The 26525-nt window shown below is 38.7% G+C and overlaps 1 protein-coding gene across 1 annotated transcript in view; it reads left to right on the plus strand.

Moving 5' to 3' along the window:
* Positions 1-26525, plus strand: part of FNDC3B (fibronectin type III domain containing 3B) — a 370100-nt gene that overhangs the window by 64315 nt on the left and 279260 nt on the right. Inside the window, 1 exon segment of the mRNA XM_074298196.1 lies at positions 18861-18999. Coding sequence (XP_074154297.1) covers positions 18889-18999 — 111 coding nt within the window. The 5' untranslated portion in view covers positions 18861-18888.

A 26525-nucleotide genomic window follows, 5' to 3' on the forward strand; every position in this document is an offset into this window, starting at 1 on the left:
CAAAATATGTTGATATATGCTATACTTACATACTTATGTATTTATGAATTATTCAGCTTTTTCTGGGTCATATGTTTGTTCCGTGAACCCCACAGATTCCTACTTAATTCCTTTTAAAAAATGATTTTAATGGTATTTTATTTTTCCAAATGCATCCAAAGATAGTTTTCAGTAGTCACCTTTGCAAAACAGTATCTAAGTTGTGTCTCCCTTGGAGGGTTATTTGTAAAACATGGCCCAAGAAGATGCTTTGGTTACAAATGGCGTACATCTTGGATTTCTCATTCTTTTGATGCTTGGATAAAGCTTGACCTGGTGTGGAGGGGATCTGGGGGCAGGGATGGTCTTGGAGGCTTTGCTGGAGGAGGACAAGTAGTTAGGAGCCAGGGAAGCTCCCAACTGTTCTGTTGCCCTAGGACCAGCCTCCCCAAGTGCAGAGGGCCAGCCTTGGAGGCTAGGCTGCAATGGCAATAAACAAAGACCTTGTAGTGCAGGCCTGAAGGGCAGATACGTTATCATCTGTGTCTGTGGAGGGACTGGGAGCACCAATGGAATCACGGATTCCTGAAATGCTCAAGGACTGAAGTCAGCATTCTTTCTTTCATCCCCTCATCTCTCAGTGTGGTCACGAGCTCCCAGCTTGTAATTCATGCCGAATGTCTGCGCCCTTTCTGTTTTCACATGGGGCGAGGTAGTCCTTTGGAAAGATTTCATCATGAGAATTCAGACAGTTACATAGAAGCCAGAGCAAAGGCATTTCATTGTCTTTCTTTAAAAAAAAAAATTGATGTATTTTATCTTTATGTAGCTTATGCTGTCCAACAAACTTCCTTTAGTGTGTTGGGTTTTTTTAAAGTTGTTTTTACGTCACCTAGATTGTTCCTTGCCTTCTTTCCTTTCCTTCCTTCTCAGAGAGCCATCCCTTATAGGAGAGGATTAGAAAAATTCAGCAAAACCAATCAACGTATTGGAAAATATCATCTTGAATATCAAAAAGCATTTATTAAGAGCTTATTATTCCACACACTGTACTAAAATCTAGGGATACAAAGGAAGACAAAAAGGCAGGCTGGTCTGCTGTTATGTGCCGCATTCAACATCTGTGCACCCTCACTTCTGGACAAGATCAGAGAGAGCGTCTCCCATCTCTTTCTTGGGACCAATCTTATTCTTTATACTTTCTTGACATTCTCCAGTTGCTGGATATGTTTTCTGCTTCCAATCTTTTATCACAAATAATGCCTCTAGAAATCTATTTAAGACTCGATTCTCATTTTTTGATCTGTTAGCTTCTTGGGGATATTGTGTTGCTAGCTTGTTTTTGGTTAAAGGATATAAACAATTTAGTAACTTTTCTTATAGAATAATTTGAATTTTCTGGTTTCTCATTTGTGTGGCACACAAATGATTATCTGAGGAGACTTAATGCTATTATTTATTTTGGGCTCTGTACTGGTGATGAATAAACCTCCCAATGCTTTATTGTTATTTTGTGGTGGCAATTGAGGCAATTCAGGTTAAGTGACTTGCCCAGGGTCACACAGCTAGGAAGTATTAAGTGTCTGAGACCAGATTTGTACTCAGGTCCTCCTGACTTCAGGGCTGATGCACAGTGTGAGTTTTAAATATATTCCTGGGATGGTTGAATGTAGTACTAATGATGAAAATGAAATTACATTTATAGCATTCTAAGGTTTTTTTAAACACAATGTATAGTTCATCTTGTTTGATCCTTACAATCTTCTGAGGAAGTAAGTACTCTCGGTATTATTACACTAGTTTTACACAGATGGAAACTGAGCGTGAAGAAATTAAGTGACTCCAAAGGCGCATAGACTGAGAGCTGGAAGGACCTTAGAGAGGATTGAGTCCATTTTAGAGGTGAGGAAACTGAGGCAAAAAATAGTTAATTGACTTGCGCAAGATCACAAAGCTAGTAAATGTTGGAGGCAAGATCATGAATTCAGATCTTTGTGACTATTGAGTGCAGCATTCTACCCATGTTATAGGTACCATGTATAGGTATAATCTACCATGTATAGGTGTTAGGCAGGAGTCAGACCCATGTTCCCCCTGACCCCAAGCAAGTCCACCAGTCTGGACTATCTCTCTGGAAACATTTTTTTTTTTCTTTCCTTGCTTATTTCAGAAGTAAATTATAAGCAGGTTCATAGAACTGGAGGATTTCAAAGATTGGTCTAATTCAATTTTATAGATGAGCAAGCTGGAGTCCTAAGTGAGCCTGATCCTCCAGAGGGGAGAGATGAAGTGATTGTCCCTTCCGCCCTCCCTCTTCATCTCTGTCTTTCTCTGTCTTCTTCCTCCCTCCCTCCCTCCCTTCCTTCCTTCCTTCCTTCCTTCCTTCCTTCCTTCCTTCCTTCCTTCCTTCCTTCCTTCCTTCCTTCCTTCCTTCCTTCCTTCCTTCCTTCCTTCCCTCCCTCCCTCCCTCCCTCCCTCCCTTCCCTCCCTCCCTCCCTCCCTCCCCTTCCTTCCTTCCTTCCTTCCTTCCTTCCTTCCTTCCTTCCTTCCTTCCTTCCTTCCTTCCTTCCTTCCTTCCTTCCTTCCTTCCTTCCCTCCCTCCCTCCCTCCCTCCCTTCCCTCCCTCCCTCCCTCCCTCCCCTTCCTTCCTTCCTTCCTTCCTTCCTTCCTTCCTTCCTTCCTTCCTTCCTTCCTTCCTTCCTTCCTTCCTTCCTTCCTTCCTTCCTTCCTTCTGTCCTTCCTTCCGTCCTTCCTTCCGTCCTTCTTAAAGATACTTCCTTTTTAACAGTTAAGACAACTGGCAGCTGAGACCTACTTTCATAGACAATTTCCCCCCCTCCCAGAAAATAAATAATAAAAAGTGTTGGTTTTCATCAAAACCTCATTATATGTATAGTAAACACCCAATGAATGAGCCTTTCTTTAAAAAATTAAGATTTTTAGTTTTTTGTGGGCTGTTTTTTGAATTCAACTCAGAAATAAATTACATGGTTTTTGTGATAGTCCTTTTGTTCCCCCACAAAAGGATGCTTGAAGAAGTCATTCAGAGATTGGAATGGACTTTGGGGAAGTTTTTCTTGCCTTTGTAATAGAGAGAGAGGAGTCTGTTCCCTTCCAAGCCACTTGGGAAGTGCATGTTTTGGTGGGTGGACGTCTCGGCTATCCCAGACTGTGCCCATGGCATTTCCAGAGCTCCAGCAACCGCTCTGGGGCAGGAGTCCTGCCGGGTGGCAGCTCAAGACTCTTCTTACAGTGACAGCTTCCTGTGTGAACATCCATTGTGGAGTCTGTTGATTGAATGGGAGATTTGTGTGGAGGGGTTTCCCACCATAATACAATGCTCTACTCACTGTAAATACAGTTTCAGCTTGGGGTCAGATTCACAGTAAATGGTTGAATCGTCCTTGAAAAGAAAGATTTCATTTATTTTTCAGTGGCCTATGAGAAGACAAATGATGTCTCTCATTGAAAGGGGAAGCCTCTGTAAGCATCGATGTTTGCTAATACTGACCTGCATTGTACATGGTGTATTTATTTTTTTGTGATCCAGGTGCCTGAGAAGGAAGTGTAGTCCAACAAATTGTCAATTATTATATGGAGGTGAGCATCCTAAGAGATAATACATGAAAAATATTTGGTAAACCTTAAAGCCAGTATGAACTTTAGCTATTATTACTATTCTTCTATTAAAGAGTAACTATAGACAACATTCAGACTTAAGTAAACAAATAGCTTTATCATCAGTCCAGTAAATCTGGAGGATGAAGGAAGAGGAAGAACGATGTATCACTTGGAGGTTTGGGGCCTGGGGGTTTATCCCACAGAAGAAACTGAGACCAAAATTGGTTTGCCCAACATTACACAGCTAGTAGGTGAAATTAGAATCCAGGTTTTCCTATCCCAAAGAGAGTGTTGCATCAACTATAACACATCACTTTTCCCATGTGGAAGATGGACCTGAAAATGAGCTCAGCAAGTAATTTCAGCATACAAAAGCTTTTACCTAATGATTGCTATGACAAAAATCATGTGCGTTCATCTCTAGGATAGGTTCTTAACTTTTGTATGTGTCATGGACCTCCCTTTGCTAGACTTTTTGCATTTATGAACTTTCCTTCTTAGAAAAATATTCTTAAATGCATAAAATAAAGTACCAAGGATTTGAAAGAAAACAAGTATATTTAAGTACAGTTATCAAAAAATTCATGGACCTGAGATTGAGTCCCAGCTATTTGCTCTAAATTGAGTCACACTTTGTGTGAGACACTTCTTTCTTTCTTTCTTTCTTTCTTTCTTTCTTTCTTTCTTTCTTTCTTTCTTTCTTTCTTTCTTTCTTTCTTTCTTTCTTTCTTTCTTTCTTTTTTCTTTCTTTCTTTCTTTCTTTCTTTCTTTCTTTCTTTCTTCTCTTCTTCTTTCTTTACTTTTTCTTTCTTTCTCTCTCTCTCTTACTTTCTTTTTTCTCTCTCTCTTTCTTTCTTTCTTCTCTCTCTCTTTCTTTCTTTCTCTCTTTCTTTCTCTTCCTCTTTCTTTCTTCTCTCTTCTCTCTCTCTTTCTTTCTCTCTTTCTTTCTTTCTTTCTTTCTTTCTTTCTTTCTTTCTTTCTTTCTTTCTTCTTTTCTTTCTTTCTTTCTTTCTTTCTTTCTTTCTCTCTTTCTCTCTTTCTCTTCTTCTCTTCTCTTCTCTCTTTCCTTCCTTCCTCTTCCTTCCTTCCTTCCTTCCTTCCTTCCTTCCTTCCTTCCTTCCTTCCTTCCTTCCTTCCTTCCCTCCTTCCTTCTCTCCTCCTTTTTTCTTTTCTTTCCTTTTGTAGAAATTTAGCCTGTGTTTCGGAAAAATAATTCTATGCTAACCCATAAATGATAATTACAGTTGTTATATTTGTTTTGTTTAATAGAGGACTGTACGATGAAGATACTGTCTTACAGTTGGTTTTTCCACAGTGTGATAAAAACTAGTTTTTTTTTTTTTTTTTTTTAATAGAAGGAATTTTTTTGTTTCTTTGTTTTTAAAGACATGGGGGTAGGAAGGAGATGGAATTTCAATAAAATCAATGTTACTTGAAGAAGGGATTTCTGGCAGCACTTTGGGAGGAGTTAGCCATAAGGATTGTTACCTCCTCTTTTAGACTGAAGTTTTCCTTATTGGATGCTAGGGCAGCTAAGTAGCACATTGAATTGAACACTGTACACAGAATCAGGAAGATCTAAGTTCAAATATAGCCTTAGACAGTTACTAAGACATTTGCTGAGTTCAAATGTAGCTTTAGACATTTACTAAGACAAGTCACTTAACTCTATTTGCCTCAGGTTCCTTATCTGTCAAGTGAGCTAAAGAAGGAAATGGCAAACCAATGCAGTCTCTTTGCTAAGAAAACCCGAAATGGGGTCATGAAGATTTGGACATGATTGAAAAATAACTGAACAATAACATTAGATACTGGGAAAGAGTAGACAGATTAAGTCATCAGCGGTTTGTCTCTGAAATGATTCTATTTTGATGCTAGCTCTCATTGCCAATTACTAGAAAGATTGAGGATTGTCACTTCAAGGGAGGGTTTCTATTATTATTATTATTATTATTATTATATATATATATATTATATCATATAATATGATTGTATAATATCATTATATTATACCTGAATATACATTTACTAAAAATCCTTAAAACAATGTATAAACTTACAGCTAGAAGGGAGTTTAGAGATTGTGTTGTCCAACCATAATTATAATTTGTATTTTTTTTTCCCTTCCAGTCCATCATTAAAAGACACAGTACCAATTATTTTTTCCTTTTGAAGTAGAAGTCTTTAAAACAGCACGTGTGGAGAACTCTGTTTTCCTGTTTCACTGATAACGGAACATTTCTGTTTCTGTCTCTCTTTGTATCTCTTTCTCAATTTCTGTGCAGTCTTTGTCTTTCATTTGTATACACACACACACACACACATGATAAAGTATACAAAGTATGCAGTAATTAGCTTGGGGGGTATATGAGGTTAAGTACTCATTGTTTCGGAATGTTCTCTTGTTGATGTCAGACTAGCATCCTTATGAACACACAAGACTAAGATTCTTTGTTGGGGGATTTTCCTATATTTGAGCCTATAAAGGTTTGCACCCATAAATATCACAGGTAGGATTTGAACTAGGGTTTTCTTGACTTAGAGGCTAGCTTTTATTTCTAGCTGCCTCTGATCGAAAAGAGCTGCATTTTAAATACCGCTTTTTCCAGCAGAAAAATGTCAGCAGTTTCTAATAGAGACTTTCTATCCCTTCTCTTTAAAAATGCTAAATCACTTGGGAAGGGGGGAGAGAGAGAGAGAGAGAGAGAGAGAGAGAGAGAGAGAGAGAGAGAGAGAGAGAGAGAGAGAGAGAGAGAGAGAGAGAAAGAGAGAGAGAGAGAGAGAGAGAGAGAGAGAGAGAGAGAGAGAGAGAGAGAGAGAGAGAGAGAGAGAGAGAGAGAGAGAGAGAGAGAGAGAGAGAGAGAGAGAGAGAGAGAGAGAGAGAAATAGAGAAACATGGAAATAGAAAGGGAGAGACAGACAGACAGAAAGACACCTGTTTAACATCAGAGGGCTTGGGGGAGATGCTAAGTCAATATCTTCACATCATTCCAGTATCCTAAAAAAAAGAAATAAGGAGAAAAGAAAAGTCTGATTAAAAATGGTTGCATAGTTACCGCCATGTCTCTTTGACCATTTCCAGTTAATCTCTTGTGTTTGGAAGGGAACACAAAAGGCTGAAGGTTAGAAAATTTTTCAGATGGCTGTGCTTTCACCCCACTAATGAACACATACACACACACATCAGACTAGAAGACATTCCAGACTATTTGTGCCTTAACCAACCAGCTGTGCACATACCTCCTGGTACTGCTCATGTCTCAAGAGGCTTTTCTGCATGAACAATTATCACCCCTCCTTCATCGTTGGAGTGGCCAGCCATGGCAGGAGTCACTGGCATGCCGCCATGTAGGACTGAGCTGGAGAGTTCAGCCCGGCGGGATCCTGTAAAGTCTTGGGGCCAGGTCCCCTCTGAGCATGTTTTAGGGATGTGCAGGGACAACTGCTCAACAGAGAAAACTGAAGCGGGGCTGAGCTTGTTTTCCCGCTAGCCTGACACATTTTCATCATCCCTAATATCCAGTAATAAAATATAGCCTCTCCTAGCCCTATTACAGGGAGATTTCGCTCATTTCCCATGGAGGAGAAGGCCTGCCTCGCTCCCTGTTCAGGTGCCTGATGGACTGAACGACTTCTGAAGTTGCTTCTAACACAGGAGATTCTCTGATTCCTTCTCCAAGCAGACAGCTAGCTAGGTGGTCTCCTGGATTGTGCCAGGAGAGAAGGATGGACCCCAAAGGACTGAGTTGGGCCTTCTGCCTGGGTGCCCTCTGGGTGCCCTGCTTGGGCCTATTGGCAGCATCCCATATCAAGTTTAGTAATGTCTGGGGTGCCAAGTGATTATGTGTACTTAGTGCGGTCTGGGAGGGGGGGAGAGCAGCTGGGTCCCTTCTACTGAGACGTGGCTTAAAATCTGCTCCTTGTAGATTGGCTCTTGAACAGATTTCCCACCATTTCAGGAGAGAGAGGGGGGAGATTCAGACAGACAGACAGACAGACACAGAGAGAGAGGAAGAGACAGAAAGAGAAAGAGACACAGTGAGTAAAGTGGAGAGGGAGGAGAGAGGTAAAGAGAGCAAGAAATTGTTCTCTTCCTCTTGCTACTTTTGATGATTTTGTGGTTTTTCTCTATCTGAAGGCATTAATTAGATAGTCCCTCTGCAGACTTTTATGCTTACCATGTGCCATACACTGTGCTAAATGCTAGGAATATGGAGAAAGGAAGAGTAGGGATAATAGGTAGCTTTGCTAGTTTTAGGTTTTAAAAGAGAATTCAAGGGCTTTCCTTTTAAAAATTTGTTTCAAATAGGATGGGAAAGACTTACTTTTGATGGGCTTGGAAAAACCAGGAGGCACTTTGATACCCCTTTATTATACAAAATTTATTGCGTTGCACCCCCTACCCTTTGGGTATTTTGCTGTGACAGTTGAGTCATCAGGAAATAATTTGGTACAGGTAGACCTACTTGGGTCTTAAACAACTTCCAGAGATATAGTCTCTGAAGTGAAATCAACAACTCAAAAAGTGCCATCAGTTTTGTACCTGTCAGTCCCTTTGGACCCCATTGCCATCCAGAGACTGCACCATTTGACAGCTCTATCAAGAAAATAATGGCACCTACAGTCACCACTGTTGGATTTTTGTCATTATTAACTCTTATTGCCAACTTAATATATTACAGCACCTTGCAGTTGACTCAATTTGTATTTCTCTGATTGCCAACTTGAATAAATTGTTCAAGTTATAAATAATGGTTCATTTCCCCCTTTTCCTACATTGTTCACATCCTTTTACTCTTTCTTCATTGGGAAATGAGACATCAGAATGAATTTAGGATTGCAGGTCTTTTTGTCTGACATAAAAAAAAAAGATTTTTGCACAATATGTTTTTGCTTTTAATTTAAGTATACAATATTTTTGAATAACCCCACTTTCTTTCTTCTGGCAATTTCTTCTGTTTATTATCTTTAATTGTTGCTGAAAACTTTCTTGACAACTGAGATAATATAATATTTGATTTTTTAAATTAAAAATTAGGTCACCTTTTTAATTGGAATTTATTCTAATATCTGATGTTAAGCATGGGCTTAAAAAAAAACACTAAACTTATCTAATTTTCCCAATTATTTTTATTAAATAAAATGCTTCTTCTTAATCTTTTTATGTCTTTCTGTTTGTTGAACACTAATCTCGTATACATTTGATTCTATTTCAGGATTCTCAATTTTGTTTCACCATGCTATTTTTTCTTTTACTTTTAAGACAGAATCAGCTGCTTTTGGTAATTAGCACTTTAATGGATTATTTTGAAATCTGATGGGACAGGTCCCCTGTTCAGTAATTTTTTTCCTCCATAGTTCTTTCATTCTTGATTTCCCATATAGTTTTATTGCCACTTTGAATAATTTTATAAAGTAGTTTACTGGTATTTTGATTGCCATTGCTCATAATTCCCTGAATTAATTTGGAAGTAGCAATATTTTTAGTTTGTTGGTCTTATATACTCACAGAAAGCAGATTATCAATTACAATATTTTTTTTTTCTGTTAAAAAATGTATGTTACCTTTTATGTGTAGGCTTTTATCTATGTCCAAATATTTGGTTACATTTAATTTTATATCACATTTGCCTATTAATTTTTTCTTGGTTTTTCTTGTGATTCTAATCTTCAGTGTATTATTCCAATTCTAGTATATGTGATTCTTAAGAATACAAATAATCTAATTTGTTAATTTTATTCCTTGCTATTGTTGCTTAGTTGTTTGGTTCCATTGGTTGTTTTGTTGTATCCAACTTTTCTTGGCAAAGATATTAGAATAATTTGTCATTTTCTTCTCTGGCTTATTTTTATAAATGAGGAAACTAAGGGAAATGGTGTTAAGTGACTTGCTTAGGGTCACACAGCAGGGAGGTTTTTGAGATCATTTTTGAACTCACTTCCTGACTCCAGGCTTGGTGCTCTACAAGGTGCTTCCGATGCTTCATTAATCTTTTAAATTAATAATTTTTTTTTTAGCTTTGCCTGTTGGATTTGGGGCAGGTATGTAGCACAGTGGATCAAATAGGATTTCCCAAGTTTTTCCATCTGCATAATAGGAATAATAATTACACCTAATTTCCAGGGATGTTGTGAAGTTAAAGTGAGGGAACATATCTGAAGTGCTTTGCAGACTTTAATGCTCTATATAAATGCCAGATGTCATTATGATCACATAGAGAATTATACCATCTGTATGACTAATACTGCATTTCCAGTGCTTTATGTAACTATGTCAAACAGAAATGGTGACAATGACTACCCCTCTCATCACTACTGTACTGTTTGAAAAATTTTAGCCTTAATTTGTGCTGTGAGGTCCATAGCACTTGAAAACAAGCGTCCCCCTTTATACATTGGAATGAAACTTTTAGTCCAATTCTATTATTCTATTAAGAAAAAAATCCTTTTGTTCTTGAAGTTTTAGTGTGTCTTATTAAAAAAATGTAAATGATGCTATATTTTATCCATGAAATCTGCCCCCCCCCCTTTTTTTTGCATGTCTTGCTGAAGTTAGATCATTTGTTGGGCCACTAAACATCTGATGTTATTCTCTCTTGGCCTTCTTTGCTTAATCATACATCTCTTGAGAGAGATCTTTTTCCCACTTAAAATAAAATAATCATATACCTTGTAATTTATAATATTTATAATTTTCCTAATACTGAGCCTTCCTACTCCTGACATAAATCTTTCTAGTTTTTAAGTTAAACAAACACTAAAATTCTCATTTCTAATTCACTGGGTCAGTCAGTTTCTAATGATACTGGCCCTTTATAAAGTCCAAAGGAAGAATTCTTTTCATTTGGGGAAAAGACCCTTATTTTCGAAAGTGGCAGGCCTTCAAATTGTCATTTTTATCCATGTGTGGACTTTTTCCCTGACAAATTACTGATGACGGCAGATTTTGGATAATTGCTGTCACATAAATGGCAGCCAGTTTCTGTGGTTGACATAAACGTCTTTTGTAACAGAAGATGCTAAGTCATTTGAGACAGCAGATTTTCACCAGTCTTTTGGCAAACCACAAAGCCCCAAATTCTTAGTAGACAAGAGAATTTTATTAAAAGGGTAAGCAAAATAGGCCTGTAGCACACCATGCTGTTTGGATTATGTTAAATTAATTGGCCAATATATATTTTATTGGAAGAGAACCAGTGGCTTCTTAGGAGATACATATATACGCATTTGGGTGTGTTTTAATGACACAAAGTTAGTGATGGAGATCTCTGATGGGCTGGCTATTAAGTTATTTATCTAATTGCCAAAGAGCCACATAAATTATGAACTTGTTTGTTTTCTTTGAATGCTATTAAGTCCAGGCATGGAAATTTATGAAGGAAACCTCCAAGCCTGTCCCTTGTAGTCTGTAAGTCCTCCGATCCCAGCGACTTGCCAAAAGTTTTCTTGCGACATTCCATAATTAAGTCTACCCAGAAGCCTCTTAGGGGTGTCAGCAAAAAGAGTTTGGCACAGCTCCTGTACTTAAGTGCTGACTTGGGGTTTTACCCATCAGGTCATGCTGTTTTGTAGTAATCAGCCCATTGCGTTATGGTGCCCGAACTTTGTTCTTTTGGGGGCTCTTAAGGGTTGTGTCTCCTTGTCCATACGGACTTAATTTTCATACTCTATAGCTTGCTTCACATCTTGAATTAATCTAAGTAAGGAAACTTGGGGTCATTGACTTACAGGGGGAGTACTTGGGGACATTTTATTACTAATTTGAAGGCTGGGTGCAGAATTGCTGCCTTGAATAGCCTCACCCTGGGGTCAGGACTTTTCCATCAGAAAAGCTTGCTTTTGTGCTAGTGCCGGAGCCTTTGAAAAGGGCCCTGGGAATCTTTGAAGAATCAGGTTCTGCTAATAGCTTGTCCAGTATTTCTTAATTTACTCTGTATTTTGAAAGGAATAAATTTTTTTTTTTTTTTTTTTTTTAAGGGAGGGTGCAGGGGGAAAGCTACCAAGGATTAGGAGAAACAAATGGGTTCAGTAGAAAGAGCTGGAGGACCTGATTTCAAATACTGGCTGTGTGATTTTGGCTATGTCCCTTAATCTTTTTCATTTTCCTCATATTTTTAAGGATGGGGAAGAAGGTGGGAAGGAATTTGTTGTCCATACCTCAGAAGAATAAGCCCTCCTAGAGACTCCTCTCTAGATTCACACAGACCCAGAATCATCCCATGAGACTTGACCACCGGAATGTGTGATGAGTGAGAGGGTCACCCTCCACCCCCAAACCATTCTCTGGCCCAAAGTCAGATGACCCTTCCCAATGGAACACCCCCTCCCCACCCTGTGGGAAGTACAAATGTGGAAAGAATGTTCCCTCTTCCTTCCCTCCAAAAGGGATTGTGGGTGAAATGACCACCCAGGGCCAACTAAGGCTTCTTCCAGACTTTTCTAAAAAGCTTTGGGCAATATCTAGGATACTAACAGGATGGGGCTGTTCCTTTTGGTGCCAGAAGGATGCTCCCCTCCCCCTCCTCATAATCCCTTCCTGTGTGTTCAGGGCTGGCTCTTTCTACCAGGTAATAAAGGTCTTGTTCTTTGAAGAACAGGGGGAAGCTAACCACAAGTGCTCATGTGGCATCCTCTGCTTGTCAATCAAAAGAATGGGGTAGGTGAGGCATGAAGCCCGTGTGGTTTTAGTGTGGTTTGGGGAAGTGTTGTTAGGGCTCTTAGTTGCAGTGGAAGCAAGTTCAAATCTGAGATGTGGAGGGGGAGGGAACTGTGAGTAAAACCTGGGCTGATGAGTGAGAGTTATCAATATTATCTTCCTAATGGAGCCTTTTGTGAGGAAAATACTTGTAGAAAGTGTGTGAAGGCTTTGCCAATGAGAGCCAGTATTATTATTATATTATTATTTTGCCCAGTATACCCAGTATTTCTTAATAGTCTTGGATCCTTGCTGAGAGTTGAGAGGGTGAAGGAATTTATTTGTCCAGGGATTCACTGCCAAATTATATCAGAAGCAGAATTTGAATCCAGGACCTTCCACCTGGATTGAGGGCATCTCCATATCGATAATGGCATGCATGAATACCATTGTCATTAATTATAATTTTTAGTGTATACAGGTTGGTTAGACACTTCAGAATGTAATCTTTTTTTTAATTTTTTTTTTTATTAAAGCTTTTGCTTTTCAAAACATGTGCATGGCTAATTTTTAGCATTCACCCTTGTAAAACCTTGTGTTCCAAATTTTTCTCCCTCCCTTTCCCCATCCCCTCCCCTAGATGATAAATAATTCAATATATGTTAAACACATGCAATCCTTCTATATGTATTCAGGATGTAGTCTCATTGGGTAAGTGTTTTTGTGGGAGAAAAAAATTTTAAAATTTGTCAGAGACATTATGCTGTCATAATTCACAAACTCAGGAAGGTTTATTAGACTCAGTAACTAACTGTCCTTGGGGTCTTGGGCCAGCTTTTCTGGGCCTCAGTTTCCCCATATGTGAGATAAAGCGCTTGGACTAGATAGTTTCTGAGTCCTTTGTAGCTTTAGATCCATGAGCTATGATTAAGTACTTCCTTTGTGCCAGGAATTGTGCTGCTAAGTGTTGGGGATATAGAAGCAAGATTAATATCGTCTTTGTTCTTCAGCAGCAGACATTTGTTGAAAGGGAACATCGTCTGGAAAAATACAGCTAAATACAAAAGGATGTACAAAGTATTTTAAGCAGGGAGAACAGTAATAAATGGCTGAGGGTCAGAGGTAGAGTTTGAGCTGTGCTTTTGAGGAAGTGAAGGTTCCTACCTGGGGAAGATGAGGAGTGGATGTGTTCCACATGGGATCGACCATCTGGGCAGAGTTATAGAGCCAAGAGATAAAATATCATGAACTAGGGAAGAATTAGCAGATCTATTTATTTAGAAAGGAGAATAAGTGAACTAAGACTGGAAACTCACAAGGACCCATGTTGTGAAGGGCTTTCAGTGTTGCCCTGAGGATGTTGTATTCTGTCCTGAAAGCAAAAAGAAGCCATTGAAGATTTTTTTGGAAAGTGGAGTAAAATTAGGGGGTTGGGCACGAGTGCTAAAAATTGCCTCATTCTGAGTTTCCTATCTTAGGATAGATTTGTCTTGTGTAACTTTCTTTAAAAGACCATCTGAGAGAAGGGACGTGGTCCAAGAATGAATGTGTGTGATCAGCGTTATTACTCAACCTGTGCTAAGTTCAGCCCACTAATGTACAAAGCAACTTTCTGGAGCCATGTCTAAGAATTTGGTCTTGACTTTGCCTGGATTCTGTATTTACTTTCCCCTGGGCATGCTTTATTTGTTTGTTTGTTTGTTTATTTTATTTATTTTTGTCATGGTAGAACATGGTAGAGGTTATCTCTCTGAGGGCAAGAGATGCTGTTATACATTTTCTCTTAGTACTCTCAGTGTCCTGTATAGTTACTGAATACTATTATGAATTCCCATTTATATAAGATTTAAGGGCCCTCAAAGTTTTTTCCCTCTCAGTAATAAAACTGTGACTGTATTTCTACTTTTTATTGGTATCCTCAGTGTTTGTCACAAAGTCTGGAACCTAGTCATGTAGTAAGTACTTGATATCTTCTTCATTTTGCCATAATTGAAGTGATGATGCTCTAGGCTGATTTTGTGCAGAAAAGCCAGTGATCATTACTTGGAGTCCCATATTTCTTCCTCCCCATGGTTGTTTTCATGACCAAACTTTTTCCTCATCAATCAGCTTTTGATATTATTGCTTCCAACCTCAGACTTTTTTTTTTTTTCTTGTATTTACCTCTGGACCTGCTACTTCATGGTTTTCTGACCATAACTGTATGGCTATGGCTAGATTCCTTTGATCTGTGGACCAAGCCTGCTTTTATTTGAACCACTACACCTAGAAAACATACACACACATATACACACACACACACACACACACACACACACACACATACACACACACAGACTCTGCTGCTATGTTCTTGGGGAAAGGATAAGGGAGATGATATGGTTTCCTGAGGTATACAGCAGCAAATAAAAAGGAGAGCAGTTACAATGCAGTTCTGCTAAAAGTATAGCTCAGTCCTAGTGGAAAGAAATGAGGATGGAGTTAGAAGAACTGTTAAAAGCAGACACAAAGACTAAGAGCACAGCATGGGAGTTATTGAGGAGAAGTATCATTGGTATATGGGCAGGTAGATGGCTCAGTGGATAGAGTGTTGACACTGGAATCAGGAAGACTTGAATTCAAATGAAGCTTTAGATAGTCCCAGTCATGGCCTTGTCAAGGATGTTTGCTGAGGAAGGCTGCTTACCATTGAATAAAAATCCCATGATACTGGCTGTTAAAACTTTAAATTAGAGAGAAGATCACAGATTCACAGGTCTGACCTAGGGGATTGTTTGAACCTGGCAGTGACTTCTTTCTCTGACCTGGACCTACAGCTTTACAAAAAACAGCATTGATTTAGGCTTTGACCTCCTGCCTGGAGTTAACCTATTTAGATCTGGTCTTCCATCTTCTCTAGTCAGACACATTATTGTGCAGAGGCCCTGGGTTCCTACAGAGGGGAGATTATTTCTTCCCTAGCTGTGGTGGGCATTCTTCTTGTTCTCCTTTTGTGAGGGACAAGTCCACATAATGGTTTGGGTCCCAAGAGCAACAGGTGACCTTTGTTTCCCAGAAGACCCTGCTTGTCTATGTATTTTTGGGATAGAAAGAAAGAATTATGTCTCATTAGACCATATTAGTTGAAGAAGGTACCAGTGATGAATTCTGCCTAAAGATTAGACTCGTTTATCTTATCTCTTAACCTTGAAGCCAGAAGATAGGCTTTGAGGAACTGTTTCACCCAGGGAGGAAGTATACACAGTTCTATGCATGGTGTGGTCACAAAGAACCCTTAGACCAGAGCTTCTTCATCATTTTGGTGAAGGAGTCATGGATGCCCCTGTTAGCCCAGTCTGGTGAAGTCTGTGGATCCCCCAAGAAGATTCCTTTGGCCTTTTGATTAAAATGAATGTATAGTTCTTTGTTGAAACAGATTCCTCAGTATCCTCCTTCCTTCCTGCCTTCCTTTTTCCCTGGGTAGTCCCCCACGTGGTTCAGCCTTGCTTTTCTCTACTTTGACACTACAGAGCTTGTCCAGCATTTCTCTGTGTAATTACAGGGTCACTTCCTTGCCTGGTCACGGCCACCCCACATTCCCCGTACGTTCGCTTGCTTTTTGGACAGGCCGAAGCATCAGCTGCATCTGTTAGGGACACAGAAACCCCATTCAGACCCTATGGATAGAGGACACAGCCTCATTTGTTTGCATCTGTTTCTCTGCTTTTCCATAGAGACAGAGTCTGGTCTACATCTTATGAACTCTTTAGAAAGCAGTGCTTGGGATTTCAGGTAGTTGTTGGCCAAGGGAAAAGGAGATAAAATTATTCATTCATTCATTTGGTAAGCATTTATTAATTCCTGCTATCTTCCAGACATTGTACTAGGCACCAAAACCAGAGTATTTACATTGGGTTAGTCCAAATAAAATGTATATATACAAGTCAATTCCTATAATTAAACTTTTGAAGGGGAGTGTAAGGTAGACTATTTTCTTAAGTTGTCTATGGTAACCAGTATACATGTACAAGTGTTTGGATAATCTATATAGTCCCTAGAGAAAATACAAGTTTTAATTGCCTTCTGCTTCATGAAACAAAGATGGATGCAAAGAAATTTATCTGTAAAAGACATTCTTCTGTTGGATCACAGTAGTTTATTTAATTCTTTATGGCTGCTGTGTGTAAGGGTCTGGAGGCAGTGGAAATACAAAGCCACAGACAAAGAAGACCCTGTCTTCAAAGAGCTTACATTCTACTTAGAGAAAACACAGAGAAGTAATTGAAAAAAAAATGCATACCAGATAGGGTTTCAGAAATCACATTTCCTGGGGAAATCAGAACTTTAGATTGGGGATCACCTTGTTCAGATCCTCAGGATTACTGGAAGGGACCTCAAATGCAGTTCTTTCTTTCTGATAGTTGGGCAGACCATGACTAGTCCAAAGGCATGCCCTCCAAATCTAATGTTCTTTCTATGATGCTCACTTCTAGTTAATTACCAAGGTGGATTCCTGTTTCTGAAGGGAGGTAAGAGTGCTTTGTAAATTGGGTTGGAACCTCTCATTGACTGGTATATCAAGGTATTGGACAGATCTTTGGCCATCTAGATGTTGGATTAAGAGTGTAACTGTTGGAGATTTGTAGAACTATCAGCACTGTGCCAACTCCAGGATTTCCCCTGTTTTCCGAGCCTAGTCTCAATCCCCCCATCTCTTTTTGCCTTTGCCATTTCTTCTGTATTCAGACTTCATGCTGTACTTAGAATGTCCAGATCTACACTTCCCTCCTTTTCTAATCTAGCAAAACTGTGATATTGTGTATATTGGGGAAAGGGGATTTTTCCACTGGTTTATGGTGACTGTTATGATGTGATCAGTTGAACATTTCTTAAAAACCTACTACATGCTAGCCACTGTGCTGTTGCTGCTTTTGTCAGCAGCAAGGATAAACATATATGGTACTCTAAGGTTTATACATGGATGCCAATAAAAAGATTCTTTATGTTTGAAAGTGTAGGTGCTTGAAATGCATTATGGTTCTAGATATCCGTTCTGAGTGTTGGGTATTTTTGGAGAAAGAACAATTAAAAATGAACACCTTTATGTATAAACACACACACACGTATATATACACAAACTCATTATCTAGTAGGTAGGATGGCATAGTAGAAAGAACATTAGTTTGGTGTAGGGGATCTGGATTTATATTCTGGTTCTGCTGATTTACTGCCTGTTTAGCCCTACATAATTTTTAATTCCATGGGGCTCATTGGCCTTATCTGTAAAATAAGGGGGTGGTGCACTAGATGGTTTTTGTCACTCATTCTATTATCCTGTGATCTCTAAGTTTGTGGAAGGAAGGTAATCCTCATCCTGTTTTAGGAAGAACAAAATATGATGTGAAAATTATCAAAATGTAGTTCAACTGAGCAAACATTTACTCTTTATCTCTTAAATGAAGGGGCAGGGGCTTTTGGGGTACAAAAATAATGATCCATGATTTTGTGACTATGTCTGCTTTTGTGTTCAGCCTTAAGGATCCAGGCACCAAACCTGAAACTGCTTCTCCCTGCAGACTTAGCTTCTCATTCTAAAGGGAGGTGAGGTGGGAACCCCAAACACACAAGTCAGAGGAGCAATAGTCATAGCTTTCTTTCTGATATGTCTTACATTTGTGACAGCAAAACATCAGAGTTAGGAATACTCTATTCAACTGCTTTGCTGGGCAAAGAAGTGACTTGGCTTTGAGTTTTGTATGTTGGTTTACTTAGGAATGGAGTAATTGTCTCATAAAACAGCAGGTCGGTCCTGTTAATGCTGGATTATTAGACTTCGTTATTAGAAAACGTGCTTACCCTAGTTGGGACAGGACTTTATTCAGTGGTATTTAAAATAACTTCTAAAAATGAAACTGTAATGAATAGCCAATGAATGCTCCCCACCTACCTCCAATGCCACCCCCACTCCCCTGCTCTGTTCTCCTTCTCCCTCCTTTTCCTCCTTCCTCCTCCCTTTATCTGCTTTTCTCTGCTCTCCTTTTCTCCCCCAGCTCTTTTCCTGTTTCCCTCCATCTTTTCCCTCTCCATCTCCTGCTTCTTCCCTTCCCCTCATCTCAAGGCCTGTAATTGATTCTTCCAGCTTTCTATCCTGGTTTCCAAAGCCTGGAAGGGAATTTGGGGTCTCCATATTTCCTGTTCAGCAAGAAGACTCTTTCATCAATAAGAATAAGGCACATTTGTTTCCACTACACCGGGTCTAAAGAAAGGCCTTTTTTGCTTGGAAATAATAATAATTCTCATGCTGTAGTTCTTTTAACTTGTCAAATGGCTGCTTTCTTATTTTAGCAGCATAGGAATCATGACAAATAGGCCTGATGTGATTATTTTGTAGGTGAAATGCACTCAGTGTATGTGACTTTTGGTTGTTTAACAAGTTAGGATCTGAGAGACTTGGCTAAGAATGCAGGCCTTGCCCTTCTACTCTGTATCCTTCCATCCGAGGAAGGGAATCCCTGAATGAAGCGATCACTTTCATTTCAGTCCTGAGAACTGCGGACATACATTGTAGTTTTGAGGGATGATTTCTTCCTCTTAACCTCTCCTTTGTCTTATTTATGGTGTCTTTTTTTTTTTTTTTCTCTTGCAGGAAGCCAGTTGAGTAAAACTCTCCATGAATGTACGTCACCATGATGATGACCGACCAAATCCCTCTGGAACTGCCGCCATTGCTGAGTGGGGAAGTAGCCATGATGCCTCATCTAGTAAATGGAGATGGAGCTCAGCAGGTTAGTGCTGTGAGAGAGAGGATGGCTAGAATTTGTACTATGAGATCATGAAAATAACCAGGCAGTACTAATATGTATCTTTAGGGAATGGACATTTGTGCTTAACTTCGGTTATTTTTCATGTAAGAGTTTTTAGAACAGAATCAACAAATGGTCTTTTATGTTAATATAACAAGGCTTAGTCTGTTTTATGCAGGTTGAAATGTACCTGTTTGGTTTTCCTGAAGGATTGAGAGATGTCTGAGTTGATTTCTGAGATGACTTTTAAAGATAAATCTTTTTTGAAAATATGCAGATGTGTACTGAATAAAATCTATATTTATATATTAAATTCATTGTTAATGGTTAACACATGGGGCTAAAGCATGGCACTAATGAATCAGGTATTAATTCTGACTGAGGCCAGTTAGATATTCTTTGTTTCAGGACCACATGGTATATCTCTAACCTCTTATCAGCTGCTTTATTGTCAACTTATACTGCTGATCTCTTCCATTGACCTATTCCTTTTCTGTAGATTTTTAGACAGTGCCTTGGAAGTCATTGAGTGCAATCTCATTTTACAGATGAGAAAACTGAGCCCCAGAGAGCTAAAAAATTTCTTATATTAAAAAAAAATAATAAAGTCTAGTTGTGAATCTTCTTTCTAAGGAAACGACTTCAGGAAAATAAATGATATGATAGTTGATAAAAGGCAAAAGAAATCTCTACCAAAAACTATACCTCAGGATCACTTTATATAACAAGCTTCTTTAATGAACTCTAGATCATCCAGCTTGTTTATATCTGTCAATTCTATGAAGTTTGATTGTAGCAAGGAGGATGCCATTTGCAATGGCTCACACCCATCCCCCTGGTAAAGTTGGGAATGATGAATGTGGTGGATGTGGGAATTGGTACAGCCATTGTGGAAAGTAAGTTGGACTCATAGCCAAAAAGTTACTGAGTAGCACATGTTCTTTGATGCATTAATTTCATTGCTAAGCTGGTGCTCAAAAGAGATCAAAGAAAGAAGGTCTTTTATATACAAAAATATTTATATTAGCTGTTTTTGCATTGAGGAATGGTTGAATAACTTATGGTATATGAACATGATGAGATACTATTATATCATAAGAAATGATAATGGGCATAGATTCAGAGAAATCTCAGAAGAATGGAATGAACTGATACAAAATGAACTAAGAGAAAAATTCATTTTTTAAATATGATAACAATGTAAAAATAAATGAGTTTGGAAGTCTTAGAAAACTCAGAAGATAGTAATCCTTCATGACTCCAAAAGACCAATGATAAAGAATTTTACCCACTTTCTGAGAGAGGGATGAGAGATTAACATGTACAATGAAACACATATTTTTGGACAGGGCCATTATTGGAATGTGTTTTGTCTGCATATTTCTTACAAAGAGTTTTTCTTTCTTTTTATTTTTGTGGGAGAAAAAAACTAATGCTCACTAATCGAAAAAAAAATTTTTTTAAAAGCCTACTTTGTCTATGGAATATTGTCTGTATTGTCAGATCCTTTTAATTATGTTGATTTTGCAGATTTTTTTTTTCTTTTAAAATTTCTTTTGATATATGGGAAAGCTCCCTGAAAAATGGGAGAGAGTATAGAAAAAAATTTTGATGATATAAAAACAAAATATATTAAAGCAGAATTAAAAGCTTACATTCTGTTCTCATTCTGTGTTCAAAGGGAAAGCCTAAAAAAATCTATATTCCAGGGTTTTGTGTGATTGATCACCCATGTGTCCAAACAGAAAAGGCTATTTGTTTTATGTAATAAATGGGGAAAAAATAAAGCCTAAACTTGAGAAATGATCTTTACCAAATCAGAATCACAGGTTCTAAATGGTGAGAAAATGATTTATAGCAAAATGAATGGAGAGTCACCCAAGCAGAGTCCACCTCAGAGCTGGGAGATGGGAGATGGCATGGGGAGACCAATGTTGTAATTTTTCTGGTTTTGTTGCTAATTTCACCCAGTGCCTCGGGGAAAACAATCACATTTTTCTACCAATATTAGTTCTGTGCTGAAGAGAAAAAGCCATGAAAACCTCTAGACAGAAGGGAGGAAGCTTCAGTAATGGCACAAGGGAACGTGCCCAGTGAAAAAGGGAGGGCAAATGCTGTGCATGTTGCCCAGATATGGAGGGCTGAGCAGTAAGTGAACAGGCCTGATTGGCTGACACAAACAATGTTAGAGTTGTCTGGGCTGAGTGCTGGGAATCCAAGTATAAGTAATAAAACAAGCCCTAACTGCAAGGCCCTAGATTCTTCAACATTCTAAAAAATGAGATGTTGCTTAGTAATAGTATATAAATATACAATTTATTCCTGAATATTTTTGCAACTATTCACAGCTTCAGTGTTCAAAAAAAAAAAGAAAGAAAAGAAAAGAAAGGAAGAAGGAAAAGAAAATATAAAAATATTTTTGAGATTTTTCTGTATCTTTCTGATAAAAGAAACATCATTTCCTTTGGAAAGGACAGATGTTTCTAAATACATATCTGTATATACCATATCCTGTCCACTTATTGGTATGATACCTACCCCTTCCCTGAAGAATAAACATTCTGGAAAGATCAGACACTATGTCTGTTTTTGAATTTTTCCTCCTCAGTGCCTAGGCTAATGTTGTGCTTAGTAGGCATCTTAAAAATGGGTACAATAAATTATGGCTATAAAACTACTAAATTTTTTCTCATATCCCTTTCTTACTGTTATAGTGCCAGGGGACTTTTCTTGATTAAAGTATCATTCAAAATCAAATATATCCATTGCATCTATTTGTGGAGCCTGAGTTTTGAATTCCTCTTCTATTAGCCAGAAAAAATAACTGTATAGTGATGGCAGCGACCAGTAACTTTTGGGCCTAGTTCCAAATTATTTTCCGTAGCTGTACCAATTCCTACCTCCACCCACATTCATCATTTTCCTTTTATGTCCGACTTTGCCAGTGGGATGGGTGTGAGGTCTGGGGAGACTTTTGACCGGTCACATAGTACATTTCTCTATTTCCATGTGAGCCATTGTGAATGGCATCATTCTTCCTTCAGCCAAAGTTTATAGAGTTGACAGATTCAGACAAGCTGCATGCATATAAATGTTAATTTTTAATTGGATGAAATAAAATTCAGTAAAGCCATGGTCCAGTGGTATAGCTTCTTATAAAGCCTTTTTCTGTCTTTGGTTAACATTGTCACCTGGTTTATTTTATAAATGACAGTGTTGTCAATTCCATGTTTGCATAGAATGGAGATACACTGGTAGTTTTTATTTTTTTATCTGAGCAAAATTTTTAATCTTCTCAGTCTTAGTTTTCTTGTCTGTTCAATGAGATTGCACTAAATGACCACCTCTAAATCTGTGATCCAGTGCTGATTCAAGTCTCCTGAATTTCTTTGTATTCCTCATATATTCTGTTCCTTGAAGCTACACTGATGTCCTGAAATACTTTTCAAAGAATAGGATACTATACCATTCTGACAAATAATTCTAATTGTTTTGGAAATCGTATACTAGCCAAACTAGTCAAATCCATTTACTGAACCCCAAATTCCACCTTTAAAGTTTTTTGTGTTTTTTTTTCCCTTAAGTAGGTTGGGTAGTCTCCTTTTTTACAGAGAGGAGAATTTGGAACTCTTAACGTTTTTTTTTTTTTTTTCTCCCAGCAATTTTCCTCCATTTGTCAATATGAAAAATAGGACAATAATCAAGACCATAGGCAGAATTAGAATTGTTCAATGCCCTGAAATTTTGTTTGCCTTACCATATTACTGCTTCAGTGCCTCAGTGGTAGGTGTGCTGAACTTTCCTCAAATTTGGGTTCAAGAGGCCTGGCTTCAGATCCTCATCTTACTGCTTCCTTAAAGTTGGTGTCAGGGAAAATGGCTGCAGATTCTCAACTGTGAAGACAAGCAGAGTTACTGTAGATTGCATTGAAAGTTATCTCTATTTCTTAATAATAGCTAATAGTAGTTGACATTTTAAGGACATTTATTATGTGCCAGGTTATTTACAAATATCTCATTTGATCTTCATAACAACTCTGGAAGGTAGGTGCTATTATTACTCCCATTCTACAGATGAGGAAATGGGCAAAAAGGTTGACTCTAAGTTTTAGGCCTATGGCCTTTGAAGGCCAAGTGTTTTGTGCCAGCCCTCATGATCCAGCCTCCCCTCCTCTAAAGAGCTTGACTGCCTTTCATAGGAAGACTTATTTTCTTTCTTATTTCTTTCCAGTGTCAGAATATGACCAATCTTTCCCCACTCCTGCAAGGCTCCCTCCTCTGCATTTCAAGCTGCCAGCTCTCTAATTAGGTAAACTTATGCCCACTAACTTAACTTTAAAGCCCATCAGGGCTATAGATGAGAAAGCACAAGCCTATGGAGCTGAATCCATTTACCCAGGCCCCCCTGGCCATTTACCCTTAGAGTCAAGTCCAGTCTGCCTCCAAGGCCAGGACTCTCATCACTGGCTCTGTGGGCTGTTCCTGCCAGTATTAGTCCCTTTGAAAAGTTTTTTAAAGGGCCTTTGGAGCCATGATGTCTTAACCCATATCCATGATTTTTCTGATGGAGATTGCAGGCCTTGGGAACTGCCAATTGGGGAGAATGCCTGGGGGATCAGGCAGCTGTTGGGCCACCCCCCACCACAAATAATCTACCTAGAAGAGTGTTTGCCAAGTCTTTAATCCCTTTCAGCTGTGCAAGGGACTGGAGAAGTCAACTCAATTTGAGGTAAATGAAGAGCTAAGGTCTTTGGGATGTTCTCGAATCTTCAGACTTCCCTTGTCTAGCCCCTCTTCTTGCTGTCTTGAAGGAATCTGGATCTGATTAGAAAGAGTTCTTGGCAGCATGCTTAGGTCTGTTGGCGTTCTTCGAAGTCAAAGGACAGTGTTTAATTTTCATTATGTAGAGTCATAGTAAGTTTGGGCTCTGTCATTTTTATAGAGATAGGAGGTAGGGAAATAGATGCTTCCTTTAAAAAATATCATCCTATGTATAATAAAGAGCTTTTGCTTTTAGTCATAATAGAAAAACAGCTTTGTCTGCTGTGGAGAAAAACTCACTTGCCATAGTTTTATTTTTATGCTTTTGTTTTCTGAAGAAAGAAAGTACTTGGGTTTCTCTGCTCGATAATAATCCCTTCTTTCTCCCAGCCATCCCAGCCCTTTACAGCTCAATACACTTGGATTCCTAAAGTGCTCTGAACTCCCTTAGTTCTTAGGTTATTTTGAAAAAATAAAGCCAGGGCTAAGCTTCCCCCTGAATTTCTGTATGTCTCGGTATGCATATTATTATAGCCAATGCCATTCAATAACTGGGGAAATTGTTATCTGTGTTCATATATTTCAAAAGCTCATTTGGTCCTTTTTTAAGAGGTGGTGGGGTTGAGTTTATTTAGATACCCAAAGATTATAAGAAACATAATTTGTGGAAAACTTGATCATCTTATAATACTAATTTATTTTTTTAAAAGGCTAATTTATTTTGCAGTAGCTCTTCCATGTTATCATGGGACTCCTTAGCACATCATGGAATATTTAAAACACAACAATTAGCAGTTGATTTGGGGAACAAAAGTATTAGCTACACCAGAATGGATTAAATTAAAGATGTCTACAGCCCTCACTATATGGTGTCCTGCCTTCCTCCTTTGTAAATAGATTATTCACCATAATTGGAATATTCCCCATCATCTTGAAAGTTTTACCTGTATTCAAGGACCAGCTCAGGTACCACATTCTACATCAAGGTTTCCGTGGCCCTCCAATTTTTAGCATTGGTCTACCCTCAACTAAAACAAACGTGAGAAAAAAAGCACAAAAACCTGAAACCCAACCATCCTGTGTATATTTTATATTTATTTTGCGTACGTGCACTTGTGCGCACGCGTGCGCGCGCGCACACACACACACACACACACACACACACACCCCAGTATGTTCTCTTTTGAGATTACTTTTGTGTTGATGCTACTTCTACTACTCTTGCTACAATACACAATCACTCAACACTGTTATTTTTGCACACACCACATACATATCCACACACAGAGTAATCTGTACATTATTTCTCCCATTAGAATGAGATAAGGGTCTATTTTTACCTTTCTTTCTATATCTAAGGTTTAGTACAACATGGGACACGTAATGGTTGCTTGCTGATTGTTGGTTGATTGATCATTTTACCCTGGCTACTATTGTTAGTGATATTCTCACAGGACTAAAAGTAGTTAATTAGCAACTCTCTGTGGATGTAATAGTTGATAATTTTCTACCCTGAGCCTTGAATAATGGGTAGAATCAGAATAGGTAGAGGTGTGAAAGGAAGGTGTAGATGGTATGGAGAGAGCATTGGAAAGGGGAGGGAAACACCGGATGTTCCTTGAAATCCATGAAAAGATCAGCCTGGCTTGAAGGAGAGAGGGTTTGTGTTATAAAAGTAAAAGTGATGAAGCACTTTCCTCAGTACAAGCAGCTCCATGAGATTGAGTCGTGGAATCTTTGTTCCCCATCTTGATGGGCACTCTAATTGTCTGTGTCACCTTATACAAATTCTTTCCTTTTCAGATCTCCCCTTATCTATAGAATGAGGGATCAGAATCTCCTTCCTCTTCCCCCAGGGGTAGTTTGGACTGGATCCTTGTGAAGGTTCCTCCCATGTCCAGGACTTGGTGACCTGGTGACTAGCCAGTCCCTAAATAGCATGGCAAGGGTTAGGGTTGGCTGATGGAAGCAGACTGATTTCATGGGCAGCTGGAAAAGCCAGAGAGGCAGACAGAGAGCCAGGTCATCATGGAAATGACCCAAAGGAAGATGGAGCCTGAGATGAGATCTTTCCATACCCTTGGAAATGTTTAACTAAGTGAGATTGAGGGCCATTGCCCAGATTTTCCAGTCTGGTTCTCTCATCACCATCATGTCTGTGTAAACTGTTCCTTTCTATCTGGTTGGAGTATCTGTAGGTGTAGTGGAACTCTGAGGAAACTGTTATCAAGGGTGCCAAGAATAGCTGTTATCCCACCCTCCCTTGCTGAATTGCCTTTTTCTGACCATTTCCCTTTTAATTGTAAGAGTTGATCTAATCTTCCTTCCCCCCCCCCCCCTGATTAACGGAATTTGGTATGATTCAGTGATCTTTCCTTGATAGCTCCCTTCCTTTATCACTGTCTTCTCCTCCCTAAATTACTTTATCTTTACTATATATATCTATTTAATTTTTTCGATAGTTATCTGTATACATAATCAACAAGCATTTATTAAATGCTTACTGTATGCCAGGCATTATGCTAAGTATTGAGACTACAAGTTTAAGCTGAAAGAGATTAGATTTTAAAATGAAAGGGAGAGATGGAGGCTGAAAGCCTTCATATTATATCTCCTTGCCTTCCTCCAGTAGAATGAAAACTTCTTGGGAACTTATCTGGATGATTAAATGGAGACATAACTTGAGGGAGTGGATAGAGGATTGCAACTGGATTCAAATCTTGCCTCTTGGTAGCTGTGTGACCATGG

The sequence above is a fragment of the Sminthopsis crassicaudata genome, chromosome 3 (assembly GCF_048593235.1).
Source record: "Sminthopsis crassicaudata isolate SCR6 chromosome 3, ASM4859323v1, whole genome shotgun sequence".
NCBI classification, from domain to species: Eukaryota; Metazoa; Chordata; class Mammalia; order Dasyuromorphia; family Dasyuridae; genus Sminthopsis; species Sminthopsis crassicaudata.